The sequence below is a fragment of the Bombina bombina genome, chromosome 4 (assembly GCF_027579735.1).
Source record: "Bombina bombina isolate aBomBom1 chromosome 4, aBomBom1.pri, whole genome shotgun sequence".
In the NCBI taxonomy this organism is placed as follows: domain Eukaryota; kingdom Metazoa; phylum Chordata; class Amphibia; order Anura; family Bombinatoridae; genus Bombina; species Bombina bombina.
The window spans coordinates 732858364-732875574 of NC_069502.1; the positions used below are offsets into that span (position 1 = coordinate 732858364).

The following is a 17211-nucleotide window of genomic DNA, read 5'->3' on the forward strand; positions in this document are numbered from 1 at the left end:
TGGGGCCAACTTGCCCTGTTTCTGCACGAGCCTTTAGGCTCGCCGGAAAAAGCAGTTAAGAAGCAGCAGTCTTAAGACAGCTGCCTCTTAACTGGATTCTCTGCCTCTGAGCAGCGTACAGCAATCAACCAGATTGAATACGATTGGGTTGATTGACACCCCTGCTAGCGGCAAATCTGCAGGGGGTGGCATTGCACAAGCAGTTCACTAGAACTGCTTGTGCAATGCTGAATGCGGACAGCATATGCTGTCCACATTCAGCGAAGTCTGGCGGACATGATACGCTGCAGCGTATAATCTCCGCCAGACTTTGTTAAATCAGCCCCAAGACTTACTTTGACTAGATCTAGAACAGAGATATGAATGTCAGAGGCCTTATATGAAATTTGCAGATTATTTTGTAAAATTGAAAAATCCCTGAAAATTCTTAGAAATACTTGTAAAACCATAGTAATTACACTAAGAAAGAGAAAAATCAAAACTGGTGATAAAAGTACTTGTTACAGGCTGCCTTGTATGATGAAAAGTCTCAACTATCTTATTCAAAAACTTAGATTATGGATCCAGAGTTCAATCTCTGGGCCATTAAATTGATACTGCTGAGATAAAAGAAGAATATTAACTCAGTGGTAGGGCCCAAAAAGGAAACATGGAACATTCAATTTAGGATTACATAACCAGCTCAGAATGACTGATTAACATTAGTGCTAAATGATAACTATGACTCTGAGTGGTACAACAGATGAAGAATAAAAAGGAAAGTTAAATGAAATACCAAATAGCTGTCATAAACTGAGATTAAATAATCCTGGAAATAGAGAGGATTAAACAAAAGACCATAAAGGTCTAAAAGTGAAACTAAGTCGTGAACACACAAACCGGTATAGAACTCTTTGCGGGAGAAACCCTTCTCCAAGATGAAGCAATAGTAAACTGAAGCAATCCGCCCCACAAATTTAATTCCTAGGATTTAAAATGCAGAAGAGCACAGAACTCAGTTCAAGTGAAATTCAATTGACTTCCATTATTAGGAAAATGGAGGATACTCTCTGCCACAGCAGTGACCTTGACAGACTTAAAAACAGAGACGAGTATCTATGAGATAAAAAAGTCTGAGAAGAAATAAGATTGTACAAAGTACGTAGAAAATAAAACAGTAACCTTGCATCCTGAGAAAACCAACTCCTTGTGCTCTCCTCAATCCCAGACTGCAGCACAACTATAGAGACTGGTGTCATTAGAAAATATTGTCCAAAAAGACGATTAAAAAATGCCTCATGAAAACTGGAGTGGAGAATAAACCCCTAGAACAAAGATTACTTTACAGAGGAGTCCTAAAGGATTACAAAAAAAAACAGATTGCAATCCCTGCACTAAGAAAATGGCAAGCCAATATGATAAAGCTTATATAAAATTTGCAAAGGGACATCATGTAGTGAAACACTTCCCCTGAAACTTTCATATATAGAACAATAAATTGAAAAAAGGCCTTTGATAAAAGAATATTCTACAATTTACCAGTATAGAATGTGGAATAGAGGTTCAAGATATTTGGAAGAGGAAGAAGGATTCAACATTGATTGAATGTATATAAACAAATACCCAAGCTGTGGTGTCCACAGGTAATGTTGGGCAGGACAAAAAACTTATTTTAAAAAACATCTATTAAAAATATGCATAGACGACCATGTTGCTGTCTTGCAAACTTGTTCAACAGAAGCCTCATTTTTGAAAGCCCATGCAATAGAAACAGATCTAGTGGACCATGGAATAATAAAAGGTCTCTTTTTAATTAATCTGATCCAGGCTGGAGTAACCTTTTTCATGTTTAGCTAGCTGAACACATCAGTAAGCCAATGGCAAGAGGCATATATGTGCAGCCACCAATAAGCAACTAGCTCCCAGCCCTTGTGCCTACCTAGGTATGCTTTTATATGTTCTATCTAAATCACAAAGAAACATTTCTGGGTTTCATGTCCTTTTAATGATAGAAAGGACCCTGTAAGAGAAGGTAATACCTTAAAGGAAAAGGCCCCGGAGGGCAAATGGACATAAGAATTTGATCTGCATTCCAAACTCTGCATGGCCAAATTGGGGCAATCAAAATTACAATAGAGGCTCTTAGGAGTGATAGGACCCGGGCTTCCCAAAAATATCAACAGTTGTTAATAGTTGCAGGTATATACACAGAGCCAGGATTCATTTGATATAATAACTACAACTGCTACACCATAAAGCTGCTTTTACCAGATACCAATAGTTGAACAACCAACAACCTCAGTTATTAGGAGATAGCTTCCTTAATTCTTTAATATTTTCTTGTATGGGATATAACACAGAATTACTGACATGGCCTGCTTTGAGACCATTACCAAGGATCATATACTCTCTCTACTCTACCTATAGCCTTTCAGAGCTCTAACCCATGATGTCCCAATCTGAGATCTTAAAGCCCAACTTCAACCTTACATAGCCTAAAGTAATTGTCCTTTTCCTGCAGACAGCGGCCAAGTTTGTGGGATAGGACAAGCTAGTTTCTAAAAAGGCTTAATATCTATGGGCATCTGGGCAGCTAATGTTATGTGCATTTACTTCTAGGCTAGCCATTATCATTCTAAGAAAATATTTGAAGCTGTATCAGGTTCATAGAATAATGCCCCTGTCATGAAAATGTTCTAACCCCATTAGGCATAAATACAATCCGTTATACCTGTATGAACATTAATGTGCTACAGATCTGTACTATAATTGTTATACTGTTCTTCTTTGTATAGCATATTTTGTCCTCTGTCTGGAACCTATACTCTTCTAGGTCTGATATCCCCTATAACCTGCTTAAAGTTGATTAGCAAAAATACCCAATAGAGTTAGTCATTTCTATAAAGTTTTAGAAGCAATTTCAGACTCATGAAACAACGCCTCTGCTACGAAAATTGTTTATCTCAATTAGGCATGAAGACATTCCTGCTTTCCTGTATGAGCATTATTGTACTATAGATTTTGTTATTTAATTGTTAAACTGTTCTCTTTCTGTATATTATATCATTGGGCTCCCCCAAGCACTAATACTCTTTAAGATCTGTTGTCTTTTGTAATTTGGTTAAAGTCAACGAGCATACTCCCCCAGTAGCTAATCTCACAAGTGACCCCATAGTAACTACTATCAGTTTTAAGCACTAGCCCTCCTTAACTCATTAAAAGTTATGATAGTAGTTACATAGTAATCTAAGCTAAATATACCCACAAAAAAGAAAGTTTATAAGAGGCCTCTCTATAGCTCAAATATTTGTACGATATCACATAAGCTATACTGGGCTATTTTCACTAGTTTACACCTTAACGTTTCAAAAGTCCAAGAGTGACCGTTTGTTTCACTAGCTCTCCACCTCTATGTTAATTTTTACCTCTTCTCTTGGGTCCAAGAGAGGCCCAATATAATCTAGGAGGAATTAATAGTAAATTATGCAAAATGAGGTTCCAACATCTACTTTTTCAGATTTTACATGCAATATTGTCTGTAAACAGGAATACCTGTATCATATCACATACCAATGTAACTATGCTTGTCATATTATGTTATCAATATTTATTTTTTGTAACATGGTCGCTTATTATTGTATTTGCTGACTTCAATAAAAAATTTAAATAGAAACAAAAAACAACAACTAGTCTTTATCTGGTAACGGAAATTGAACTATTACTCCCATGAGGTCTAGATAGAGACCTTCACAGGGTTCTGTTGAACGAGGGACAGAAGCCACAAGGTTCTCCTTGTCAAAACTGACAATGCCATGTTCATGGCATTTAATCTTATAATGTCAACAATAGAATCAGAGCTAAAGGATTTTGCTGATTGAACACACTTTAAACGACATTGAAAATCTTCATAAACAGAATTATATGACATCTGTTCAGATAAATTAAAAAACGCTGCCGCAAATTACTAATACTAATAGATGGTTGAAGGAATGCCTTTTTGTTGAAAGATTCTAATTTCCTGTCCATATGGTCCTTAAAGGGATAGTAAACCACACAGTTTTCTTTTATGATTCAGATAGAACATACAATTTTAAACAAATTTGAAATTTACTTCTATTATCAAATTTGCTTCATTCATCCATTGCTGAAGGGACAGCATTGCACTACTGGCAGCTATCTGAACATATCTAGTTATCCAATCCAGCAGCAGCTCCCACTAGTGTATGATATGTGCGTATTCATTTTTTAACAAGGGATACTAAGAGAACGAAGCACATTTGAAAATAGAAGTGAATTTAAAAGTGTCTTAAAATTGCATGCTCTATGTGAATCATGCAAGTTTAATTTTGACTTTCCTATCCCTTTAAAAGAGGTACTATCTTCTTTTTTTATTAGTACTCTTAGCAAGAGTAGAAATTGTACCATTTACCTTTGAAATTATTTCCCAAAGCTCCACACTATCCGTAAGGTAAAGGAAACTAATTTTTTAATGCAGAAGTTATTGCCTGAGGAACTGGAGAAACCTCTGGGGTTTAAACAAACGGTTTGAAAATAAAATAGGAGCATGAGGACAACAGAAAAATAAGAAAAAGTCGCACACATTAAACTACTTACTAAAATATAAGTCGTTTAAAAGGGGTTGTTCCATGCCACCCTTTGGCGTAAAATCCCAGTGTTGTTAGGGCTGCATGGAACGTCCTAACGTCATGAAGGGGTTAACTTTGCTACAGTGTTGCAAAGAAACCTCAAACTCTTCAAAACTAAGTATGCACACAAGTGGGAGGAAAATTAAAACACACATTTGCCTTTTAACATGCTGACTCTGTTCCTCTCAGAATGATGATGTAATAGAGTTGATGCATCACTTCCATATTGCATTAAATTACCCATAAGGCAAATAACAACTAGGGTTTTCTTTCATTTTTTATTTGATTGACATTTTGAATTTGAACTTGCAGTCTGTATTTAGTCAATACAACAAAAGTGAATACACCTATGATCACTGACACACAAGTTAGATCACTGAAACAAAATTGAGTACAACTGTGATTTCCAATTAGACTAATTGCATGAACATTGTTATAAAATGACATGTGAACATCAGAACTTTCTCAATTTTTTGAGTGGTTAGCCTGTTTTCTCTTAAAAAATGGCGCTTGAGAGGTGGCATAATTAGTCTTTTTGGGAAGATAAGACATTATTGCTAATATTTGGATGTCTGCTACAAACCAATGGTAAAGACTTTGTACTTTTAATTTTTCATTGAGAGTTGCAGTTTGTTAAATACACTTTCACATTTAAACATGGCGACACACTTAATGGGTAGAAATAAAAATAATTATTAAAACCTTGTTATCATTAAAGCAATACAACTGTGAATGACTTCTGTTGTTAAATGTCTACAATCATTCTATGTAGACTGCATTCTCACCTGGACCTTGATAAGCCTGTGGATGACCAAATGCTGCAGAGCTATCCCAGTTGTTTGATGAGGCATTTTTCTGACTTGCATTCCAAGGGTCATTCGTACTATCCGAGTTGACAGGATTGGCTGCTGCATTCCAGCTTGACCATGGGTCATTGGTACCTGTTACCTGCTAGAGGAAACAAAGTATTGTTAGATTATTCTCAAAACTGGAGGAAAAACAAACATTATATAATTATAAATATACCTGCTTGTGCCAGACAACAATCATTAAAATGTAAAGACCTTCAATTTCCTACAAATTAGCATCAGTGCTGGAGATAAAAGCATTTTCCAATATCACAAAGCTTTTAACAAACTTTATAGCCAAAATCAAAGTGATACCTTCAATCTTGGCCATAAGCACGTTTGCATAATAAATGTAGTACAACACATAGGAATATGGAGCATTAGTCTATATATCCTGGACAACTGCATACAGAGAGTGAACTTGCTCATACAGCCAACACATGGCTTCTAATAAAAATAGGTTTAAAAACCTTTATAACAGTTGTTTGGGGACCTTTTCTGAACGTAGACAGCAACTAATTTTAAAGTGACATGAAAGGAAGGTGTTAAAGGGCCATAAAACAAAAAAAAACTTTTCTTTCATGATTCAGATAGAGTATACAACTTTTCATTTTACTTCAGTTATGTAATTTGCTTCATTTTCTTGGTATTCTTTGTTGAAAAGCATACTCAGGAGCTAGAATCTATCTGCGGTTTGGTGGTTGCACATATATACCTCATATCATTGTGTCCAGCTAGCTCCCAGAAGTGCATTAAAATCTATGGGGGGGGGCATTATCCTATGGCTGGCACAGATATAAAATACCACACTATTAGCTTTGCATGAAATGTTTGCAATGTTAATAGATATCACGACCAGGACATATCTGTGATTATATGCTAATTTTTCCAGTAGCTCAACCACCTACAAACACTGTAGATTTGAATGTAAAAAGTATTGATTGCCTAAGCAAGATAAGAAAAATTAGAGATATTTTTTATAGGGATTCTAAATAAATAGATATAATGATATATTCAAACCAAATATTAGCCGGAGATTAATATGCAGATGTATTTTTAAATTCTACTAGTTCTACTTGTTTAAATATTGAACTATTTATTCCATAAAGCACTGGGTTTGTGACATGTTGTAACATATTTCCTTCTTTGCTGAAGCCAAAAAGCAAGTTAAAAAGGTTTCTCTAAAGTTTGTAGCCAATGACTGCAAAGAAAATTGCAAAGTAAAGTCAGGAGTATGCATTGGAAAACCCAACATTTTAGAATTAAATTATAGAAAAAGAGGACAAAATAAATAACGAAAGTAAATTACAAAGGGTTTTAACTACATATAATTAGACATGTTCTATCACAATCTCAGTTTATTGTCCCTTTTAAATAATAATAATAATACAACATCTACTTCTTACGCTAATATGTTTTTCAATCAGGATAGAATAAAAATATTCACAAACTATCTTTGAAATTTTGAAAATTAAAAACTCCAGAAGCAGACCTCCTGAATGTCCCTAAATGAGAGAGACAGTCCCTGATTCCGAGTTCTGTCCTGCTGAGACAGCCATACAATGCCCAGACACGCCCATGCGCCTGTCCACTACCCACACATGATAATGCCCCCTACTGATATGGCTCCGCCCACAAAACAATTACAGCCCCCTTCATCCTACTGAGTTCCTAATACCTAGCTACAAATGTTGGGAGGTCTGCATTAGTAGATTTTTTTTCTAAATGGTAATGATGAAAAAACTTCTGACGGGAAGAGTCCACAACTGCATTCATTACTTTTGGGAATTCAGAACCTAGCCACCAGGAGGAGGCAAAGACACCCCAGCCAAAGGCTTAAATACCTCCCCCACTTCCCTCATCCCCCAGTCATTCTGCCAAGGGAACAAGGAACAGTAGGAGAAATATCAGGGTAAGCATAATTTAAGTTTTTCTTCTTAAATGGGAAGAATCCACAGCTGCATTCATTACTTTTGGGAAAACAATACCCAAGCTTCTTTAACATTCTTAGATGTCTAGGGTTTCTTCTTAAACCGGAAGAGTTCACAGCTGCATTCATTACTTTTGGGAAAACAATACCCAAGCTATAGAGGACACTGAATGCAAACAAAGGGCGTGTACAGAAGGCGGTCCCTTCGAAAGGCACCACAGCCTGGTATTACCCATAAAAAAAAACAGTATAAAAAAGAAAACAAGGTAACTGCCCATGAGTTAAACAACCAGCAAAGCCGTGCTGGAGACCACTCAAATCTTTAGATTCCACTGAGCACAATGCCTCCAAGGAGCCAAGTCCCGCAGGACCCCATCGCACTAACTACCCGAAGGATGTACCTCCCCCTACCCCGAAGGAGAGAACGCAGTACCCGAAGGAGATCCAAAGGACCATCAGACTAGGAAAGAAAAACCCAAGACAAGCGAAACGAAGGTTGTGACAAGACAACCACCCAGGAGAAGAACTCTCTAAAAAGACAAGATCCTATCCCCCAGAGTGAAACTCCCAACCAATAAGAGAAGGATCACGAGCAAGAACAAAATCCACCCTCAGATCCTTTGACACAATACCATATGACTGATGGTGTGCCAAGGAGCCACAAGCTCCCCAGAACCCTAGCCTAGCAGATAGAACTGTCACATACAGGTAGGAAACCCATATCAGGACCGAAGGTAACCCAGAGCCCACCGACAGGAAGGAGGAAATAACTGTTTTAGCAGAAAAAGGGGCTCTCTGTGAAACACAGAATCACAACGGACAGACTCGTGAGCTCCAGCTCCAGGGCAGCAAAACTGACCCTAAGCCATCATGGGACCCCATCCCACAGAGAGTGCCGGATATCGACGACAACTCCCATCCAGGACGAATCCGGACCCCAAAGGACATCCAACACCAGCAATGAATCAAAGTGAACGATTCAACACCCAACAAGATAACCAGCACCCCGGCACCACGTGGGTGACATCAACCATAATGAATAGCAGCTAGCACCCGACCAGTACCTGCCTGGTACAAGGAACTCCCCTGAACAGTTCAAGGTCCGAGAAAACGAGGCCCCAAAGGGAGCGATAACAAACTATAAACATATATAAATGCGCAGCTTCCAAGGAAGTGCGCACACAACCACAAAATCGCAAGTATCAGTTCCAGAGAAGAAATTTTCCCACAACAGACATGAGCTTCCTAAAACAATTCAAATATATCCTAACCGGATTAAAAAAAAAGAAGAAAGGCAGCACCTGAGGGTGAACGCCCAAGGAAAATGGCACGCCAACCTGACCAGCTGATTAGAGGCCCCATCCTCCCAAGCTCAGAACTGGAACAGATACTTAAAAGAAATAAAAAAATGGAGATGATAAAGAGATTGACAGAACACAGACAGTATACAGAACACGGACAGTATATTAAAAATTCCTCTCTAGGGAGATATAAATGTGCCATGCAGAACTGCACTGTAACCTCTGGAGGAAACAAGCCGCCTTCCGGAGAAGGAGTAAAGGCCGTAGGGACACCTACTTGCGTAACAAAGGAAGGTTCTGGGGCACGCGCCATTTAAGATAAAGGAGTCCCACTGGGGCCCTGGCTTCTTTCGTTAACATTACATTCACATATCGAAATAAAATTAAACAATCTTACCGGAATCTACGCCATGGAACAGGAACACGGCCCTTCAAGTGTGACAGATAGTAGCATCGCTTCTGACATGGACTTTAGAGAATAATGGCAGGCAGCGAAACTCATCAACGTTGATTGCACAGGAGCTGTTAATATGAGTCGGGATGTTTTCGCAGAAGAACTCCCCCTGCATCTCCGGACTCTAACTTTCATCCATGCCCTCACTGAGAGGCTGACAGGATTACTTACTACCTCCATGAGAGACTATCTTCAGTCGTCTGACACTTCTCTGCCAACCTCCTGAGATGAAAGGCAAAGAAAGACTGGAGGATGAGGGAAGTGGGGGAGGTAGTATTTAAGCCTTTGGCTGTGGTGTCTTAGCCTCCTCCTGGTGGCCAGGTTCTGAATTCCCAAAAGTAATGAATGCATCTGTGGACTCTTCCCATTTAAGAAGAAACCCTAGACATCTAAGAATGTTAAAGAAGCATTACACAAAAAAAAGTTATGTGTATGAAAGATCATTATTTCAACATGTTTAAAAAAATTAATTCAACAATTATTTTAAAGTTGTTTAGTTTGAGCTGCCATGTAGGGCTCTTGCAAAGTTTAACATTCTTGCAAAACTGTTGCCATATAGTGCTCCAGACACATGCACGCTCCTGAGCTTTTTTTCAATATATGATACTAACAGAACAAAGAAAAAAATTATAATAGAAGTAAATTAACATGTAGGTTCAGAGTAATACATATTAAGTTTCAACCGATTATTATTTACCAATGTAGTCCAATTTTTTAACATATATCGTTTAAAAGTAAAAAAAGACTTACGATTTGCTCCTGTGTCGTTTTTAAAATGTCCACCTGCCCCCTCCCCTATTTCGTCACCAGCACGTCATCTGCCTGTGATTGCAGTAACTTTTCTATCCTACACGTTCCCGTGTTTGGCACATGCGCAATGCGCCGATTTTAGTCAAGGGGTACTTTTGAATCCGGAACTTCATGTAACCGCTCAGTATCCTAGCAGTTTCCTATGTGAGACATATGTTGTTCCGATGATCTAAGAGGTCTGTGAGGTATTTGTAGTAGTGGAATATATCTTGCAGGTACTGGAATCCACTTATGTAGATGACCAAAGAATGGATGTGGTTACATGAATTTTTAATTGATAGGCATAGTTGAATTTTAGTGATGAGGAAATATATTTGCACATATATAAAGTATTAGTAAGAATGAGTTGAGATAGTGATTATACCATTTGGTGCATCATCCATAGAACATTTAGAGCTCACTGGCTGTTTTAGTTTGTGGATTAAGGGGGAAGGACTTGTTTATAATAAAAATCTGGGAACAGCTCTGGGACCAACCGAGCGATGCACACTGACAAGCACACTGGTACATCTCACATAGGAAACCGCTAGGATACTGAGCGGTTACTCCTTGACTAAAATTCCATTAAATGCATTGCGCATGCGCCAAACACAGGAACGTGTAGGATAGAAAAGTTACTGCGATCACAGGCAGATGACGCGCTGGTGACGAAATAGGGGAGGGGGCAGGCGGACATTTTAAAATGACAAAGGAGCAAATTGTATGTCTTTTTACTTTAAAACGACATATGATAGAAAATTGGGCTACATTGGTAAATAATAATCGGTTGAAACTTAATATGTATCACTCAGAACCTATTTTGGGTTGACTGTCCCTTTAAGGCTGGGTTACTGATGGGCAGTGAAGCAGATGCCTCACTGATTTATTGGTGGTGGACAGTGACAAGCCTCACATGCACAAAAACAATTTCTGTATATTCTCAGTTCTAAAAAATCGATTACTTCTATAATTAAACATTTCTCATACAAGATAAAAAAAAATAAAAAAAAGAAGGAAATTTATGCTTACCTGATAAATTGATTTCTTCTACGATACGATGAGTCCACGGATTTCATCCTTACTTGTAGGATATTAACCTCCTGCTAACAGCAAGTGGCAAAGAGCACCATAGCAGAGCTGTATATATAGCTCCTCCCTTCCCTCCACCCCCAGTTATTCGACCGAAGGTTTAGGAAGAGAAAGGAAAAGCTAAAGGTGCAGAGGTGACTGAAGTTAAAAAAATAAAATATAATCTTTCTTAAAATGACAGGGAGGGCCGTGGACTCGTCGTATTGTAGAAGAAATCAATTTATCAGGTAAGCTTAAATTTCCTTTTCTTCTACAAGATACGACGAGTCCACAGATTTCATCCTTACATTTGGGATACAATACCAAAGCTACAGGACACGGATGAAACGGGAGGGACAAGACAGAGACCTAAACGGAAGGCACCAATGCTTGAAGAACCTTTCTCCCAAAAACAGCCTCAGAAGAAGCAAAAGTATCAAATTTGGAAAATTTGGAAAAAGTATGAAGGGACGACCAAGTCGCAGCCTTACAAATCTGTTCAACAGAAGCATAGTTTTTAAAGGCCCATGTGGAAGCCACAGCCCTAGTAGAATGAGCCGTAATTCTTTCAAGAGGCTGCTGTCCAGCAGTCTCATATGCCAGGCGGATGATACTCCTCAGCCAAAAAGAAAGAGAGGTAGCCGTAGCTTTCTGACCCCTACGCTTTCCAGAATAAACAATGAATAATGAAGATGATTGACAGAAATCCTTGGTTGCCTATAGGTAAAACTTCAAGGCACGGACCACGTCCAGGTTATGTAACAGACGCTCCTTCTTAGAAGAAGGATTAGGACACAAGGAAGGAACAACAATTTCCTGATTAATATTCTTATTTGAAACAACCTTAGGAAGAAATCCAGGTTTGGTACGTAAAACCACCTTATCAGAATGAAATATAAGATAAGTCGAGTCACATTGTAATGCTGAAAGCTCAGAAACTCTTCGAGCAGAAGAAATAGCAACCAAAAACAGAACTTTCCAAGATAACAACTTAATATCTATGGAATGCATGGGTTCAAACGGAACCCCTTGAAGAACTTGAAGAACTAAATTCAAACTCCAGTAATTGGTCTAAATACAGGCTTAGTTCTAGTTAGAGCCTGACAAAAAGACTGAACATCTGGCACATCTGCCAAACGTTTGTGAAGCAAAATTGACAAAGCAGAAATCTGTCCCTTTAAGGAACTTGCTGATAACCCTTTCTCCAATCCCTCTTGGAGAAAAGACAGAATCCTGGGAATCCTAACTTTACTCCATGAGTAACCCTTGGATTCACACCAATAAAGATATTTCCACCATATCTTATGATAGATCTTTCTAGTGACAGGCTTACGAGCCTGTATCAAAGTATCGATGACCGAATCAGAGAATCCCCGCTTAGATAAAATCAAGCGTTCAATCTCCAAGCAGTCAGCTGCAGAGAATTTAGATTTGGATGTTGGAAAGGTCCTTGAGTGAGAAGGTCCTGTCTCAAAGGAAGTTTCCACGGTGGCAGAGAGGACATGTCCACTAGATCCGCATACCAGGTCCTGCGTGGCCACGCAGGCGCTATCAGGATTACTGAAGCTCTCTCCTGTTTGATCCGAGCAATCACGCGTGAAAGGAGAGGAAACGATGGAAACACATAAGCTAGGCTGAACGACCAAGGCACTGCCAAGGCATCTATCAGTTCGGCCTGAGGATCCCTCGACCTGGATCCGTAACGTGGAAGCTTGGCATTCTGACGAGATGCCATCAGATCCAATTCCGGTCTGCCCCATTGGCGAATCAATGAGGCAAATACCTCCGGATGGAGTTCCCACTCCCCCGGATGAAAAGTCTGACGACTTAGAAAATCCGCTTCCCAGTTCTCTACTCCTGGGATGTAGATTGCCGATAGATAGCAAGAGTGGGCCTCCGCCCATCGGATTAACTTTGATACTTCTATCATCGCTAAGGAACTCCTTGTTCCCCCGTGATGATTGATATACAACACAGTCGTGATATTGTCTGACTGGAATCTGATGAATTTGGCCGAAGCCAACTGAGGCCACGCCTGAAGCGCATTGAATATTGCTCTCAGTTCCAGAATATTAATTGGAAGTAGAGACTCCACCTGAGTCCAAACACCCTGAGCCTTCAGGGAATTCCAGACTGCACCCCAGCCCAGAAGACTGGCGTCCGTTGTCACTATCACCCACAAGGGTCTGCGGAAACATGTCCCCTGGGACAGATGATCCGGCGACAACCACCAAAGAAGAGAGTCTCTGGTCTCTTGATCCAAATTTATCTGAGGAGATAAATTCGCATAGTCCCCATTCCACTGTCCGAGCATGCACAGCTGCAGTGGTCTGAGATGAAAGCGAGCAAACGGAATGATGTCCATTGCTGCTACCATTAATCCAATTACCTCCATACACTGAGCCACTGATAGCCGAGGAATGGACTGAAGTGCTCGGCAAGTATTTAGAATCTTTGATTTTCTGAACTCCGTCAGAAATATTTTCATGTCTACCGAGTCTATCAGAGTTCCCAAGAAGGGAACCCTTGTCCGTGGAACTAGTGAACTCTTTTCTATGTTCACCTTCCAACCGTGAGTTCTCAGGAAAGACAACACTGTGTCCGTGTGAGATTTTGTCAAATAAATTGACGCCTGAATCAGAATATCGTCCGGATAAGGCACCACTGCTATGCCCCGCGGTCTGAGAACCGATAGAAGAGACCCTAGAACCTTTGTGAAGATTCTGGGTGCTGTGGCCAACCCGAAGGGAAGAGCCACAAACTGATAATGTTTGTCCGGGAAGGCAAACCTTAGGAACTGATGATGATCCTTGTGAATAGGGATATGAAGGTATGCATCCTTCAAGTCCACGGTAGTCATATATTGACCCTCTTGGATCATTGGTAAGATTGTTCGTATAGTCTCCATCTTGAACGATGGGACTCTGAGAAACTTGTTTAGACACTTGAGCTCTAAAATGGGTCTGAAAGTTCCCTCTTTTTTGGGAACCACGAAAAGATAAGAGTAAAACCCCTGTCCCTGTTCCAGTTTTGGAACGGGACAAATTACTCCCATGGTAGAGAGGTCTTCTACACAGCGTAAGAACGCCTCTCTTTTTATCTGGTCTACAGACAATCGTGAAAGATGAAATCTCCCTCTTGGGAGAAAATCCTTGAATTCCAGTTGATGGGTCACGATTTCCAAAGCACATGGGTCCTGAACATCTCTTGCCCAAGCCTGGGCAAAGAAAGAAAGTCTGCCCCCTACCAGATCCAGTCCCGGATTGGGGGCCGTCCCTTCATGCTGTCTTTGTAGCAGCAGCGGGCTTCTTGGATTGTTTACCTTTATTCCAAACTGGTTGGGTCTCCAGACGGACTTGGATTGAGCAAAATGCCCTTCCTGCTTTGTGGAGGAAGAGGAAGCAGAGGGTATTCCTTTAAAATATCGAAAGGAACAAAAATTATTTTGTTTACCCCTCATCTTAACAGACTTATCCTGAGGTAGGGCGTGGCCTTTACCTCCAGTAATGTCAGAAATAATTTCCTTCAGTTCAGGCCCGAATAGGGTCTTACCCTTGAAGGGGATAGCTAAGAGCTTAGACTTTTAAGACACATCAGCAGATCACGATTTGAGCCATAATGCTATACGCGCTAAAATGGCAAATCCTGCATTTTTCGCCGCTAATTTAGCAATTTGAAAAGCGACATCTGTAATAAAAGAATTAGCTAGCTTGAGAGCCTTAATTCTAACCAAAATATCCTCTAATGGGGTCTCAACCTTCAGAGACTCTTCTAGAGCATCAAACCAAAACGTTGCTGCAGTAGTCACTGGAACAATGCAGGCTGTAGGTTGTAAAAGAATACCCTGATGAATAAATAATTTCTTTAGAAGACCCTCTAACTTCTTATCCATAGGGTCTTTGAAAGCACAACTGTCCTCAATAGGTATAGTTGTACGCTTAGCCAGGGTAGATATAGCTCCCTCCACCTTAGGGACCGACTGCCAAGAGTCCCGAATGGTGTCTGATATGGAAAACATTTTCTTAAAATTAGGAGGAGGAGAGAACGGTATACCTGGTCTATCCCATTCCTTTTTTACAATTTCCAAAATTCTTTTAGGAACCGGAAAAACATCAGTGTAAGTAGGCACCTACTGTCCATCTTACACAATTTCTCTAGGGTCACAATCATCCAGAGTCGCTAAAACCTCCCGAAGTAACAGGCGGAGGTGTTCCAGCTTAAATTTAAAGGACATGACGTCCGAATCTGTCTGAGATAATATCTTTCCTGAATCTGAAAGTTCTCCCTCAGACAGCAATTCCCTGACCCCCAACTCAGAGCACTGTGAGGGTACGTTGGAAATAGCCAATAAAGCATCAGAGGATTCAGTATTCACATTAATACCTGACCTACTGCGTTTACCCTGTAACACTGGTAATTTAGATAATACCTCTGTAAGGGTAGTTGACATAACTGCAGCCATCTCCTGCAGAGTAAAAGAATTAGACACACTAGAGGTACTCGGCGTCGCTTGTGTGGGCGTTAAAGGTTGTGACACTTGGGGAGAATTGGATGGCAGATCCTGATTCTCTTCAGACTGAGAATCATCCTTAGGCACACTTTCTTTATTTAAAATATGCTTTTTACATTGTAAGGCCCTTTCAGTACAAGAGGTACACAACGTAAGAGGGAGTTCCACAATGGCTTCTAAACACATAGAGCAATTAGTATCCTCAATGTCAGACATGTTGAACAGACTAGCAATAACCACAATAGTCGTTAAACACTTTATCTATTGATTAAAAACATTTTTTGAAAAACGTGTACTGCGCCTTTAAGTAATAAAAAAGCACACAATTTTTCCCAAACTGCCTAAAAACGTTAATTAATGCTTTATAATTAACTACACATAATCAATAGTGCAAAAAATTATTGCACCCTAAGAGCAAGGGGTGAAATTAACCTCTAAAAGAATTTTATAGCAAAACATATGTCTGATTTGAAAAAATAACCCCTGCACCTCACCAAAGCTCTGCTGTGGTGCCTACCTGCCCCCAGGGTACTGCAAAATGACTCGACAACGATACGGTTAACAGTACACCAGTTTAGGCCCAACCGGAGTTAATGCCTGCTGCCTTCTCAGCCAGAGTAAGCTGCGTGTCTGAGCGCGCGAAAATAGGCCACGTCCATCATGGACGACGTTCGCATAAGAATGTACAACCGCATGGGAAGCGGTTTAGTAATAAAGCCATGTGGATTTTGTTTACCCCTAAGCACAACACAAATATACAGCCATACTGATTATTTGATCTTACAAATAAAAACTGTTAAGCTGCCTCTCCCAGTGTCCCTTTATATATGCTGCTTTTAAGCCCTTTATAAATGCTGAGCCCAGTACTATGTCAATAAAATAAAATAAACACAGGTTTTTCAGTAATACCCTTTGTTTACAGGTATACTGCTTACCCCTTCCCTTGCAGGGAAAAATTTCAGCCAGTTCTGATATACCAAGTCTCCTCAGAAATAAAGGACTGAACATACCTCAATGCTGCTTGTAGCATGAAACCGTTCTCCACACTGAAGATTTCTCTTGTACTACCTTCAGAAGCTCTGTGGGAACCAATATGGATCTTAGTTACATCTGCTAAGATCATCAACCTCAGGGCAGAAATCTTCTTCCATATCTCCCTGAGGAAAATAGTACTCCCCGGTACCATTTAAAAGTAAAAAACTTCCTGATTGAAGAAACTAAAACCTCACTTTACCTCTTCCTATTACTAACACAGGCAAAGAGAATGACTGGGGGTGGAGGGAAGGGAGGAGCTATATATACAGCTCTGCTGTGGTGCTCTTTGCCACTTCCTGTTAGAAGGAGGTTAATATCCCACAAGTAAGGATGAAATCCGTGGACTCGTCGTATCTTGTAGAAGAAAAACCCTCAATAGAGGAACATCCATTTATTATATTCATTTAAAAAAATCATAAATAAAAACTGTGATACACTATAAAATTCCCCGTTTTAGATGCATTAAAGAAATTTCCTTTAAGACGCGCCCTTATGACTAAATATTTATCAATTACATCTGTATTTAATAATGTCCTTATAAAAAGAGAGGCTGATTAAACCAAAACAAAGATTTGGAAAAAACATTAACAACAAACTTTTATACGGAATTTACACACAGCTATTGCATAATTCCATTACTGTATTGACCGA

The 17211-nt window shown here is 39.7% G+C and overlaps 1 protein-coding gene across 1 annotated transcript in view; it reads right to left on the reverse strand.

Annotated features, from left to right (window-relative positions):
- SNX9 (sorting nexin 9) overlaps nt 1-17211 on the reverse strand; it is a 470387-nt gene that overhangs the window by 221510 nt on the left and 231666 nt on the right. Inside the window, 1 exon segment of the mRNA XM_053710947.1 lies at nt 5411-5573. Coding sequence (XP_053566922.1) covers nt 5411-5573 — 163 coding nt within the window.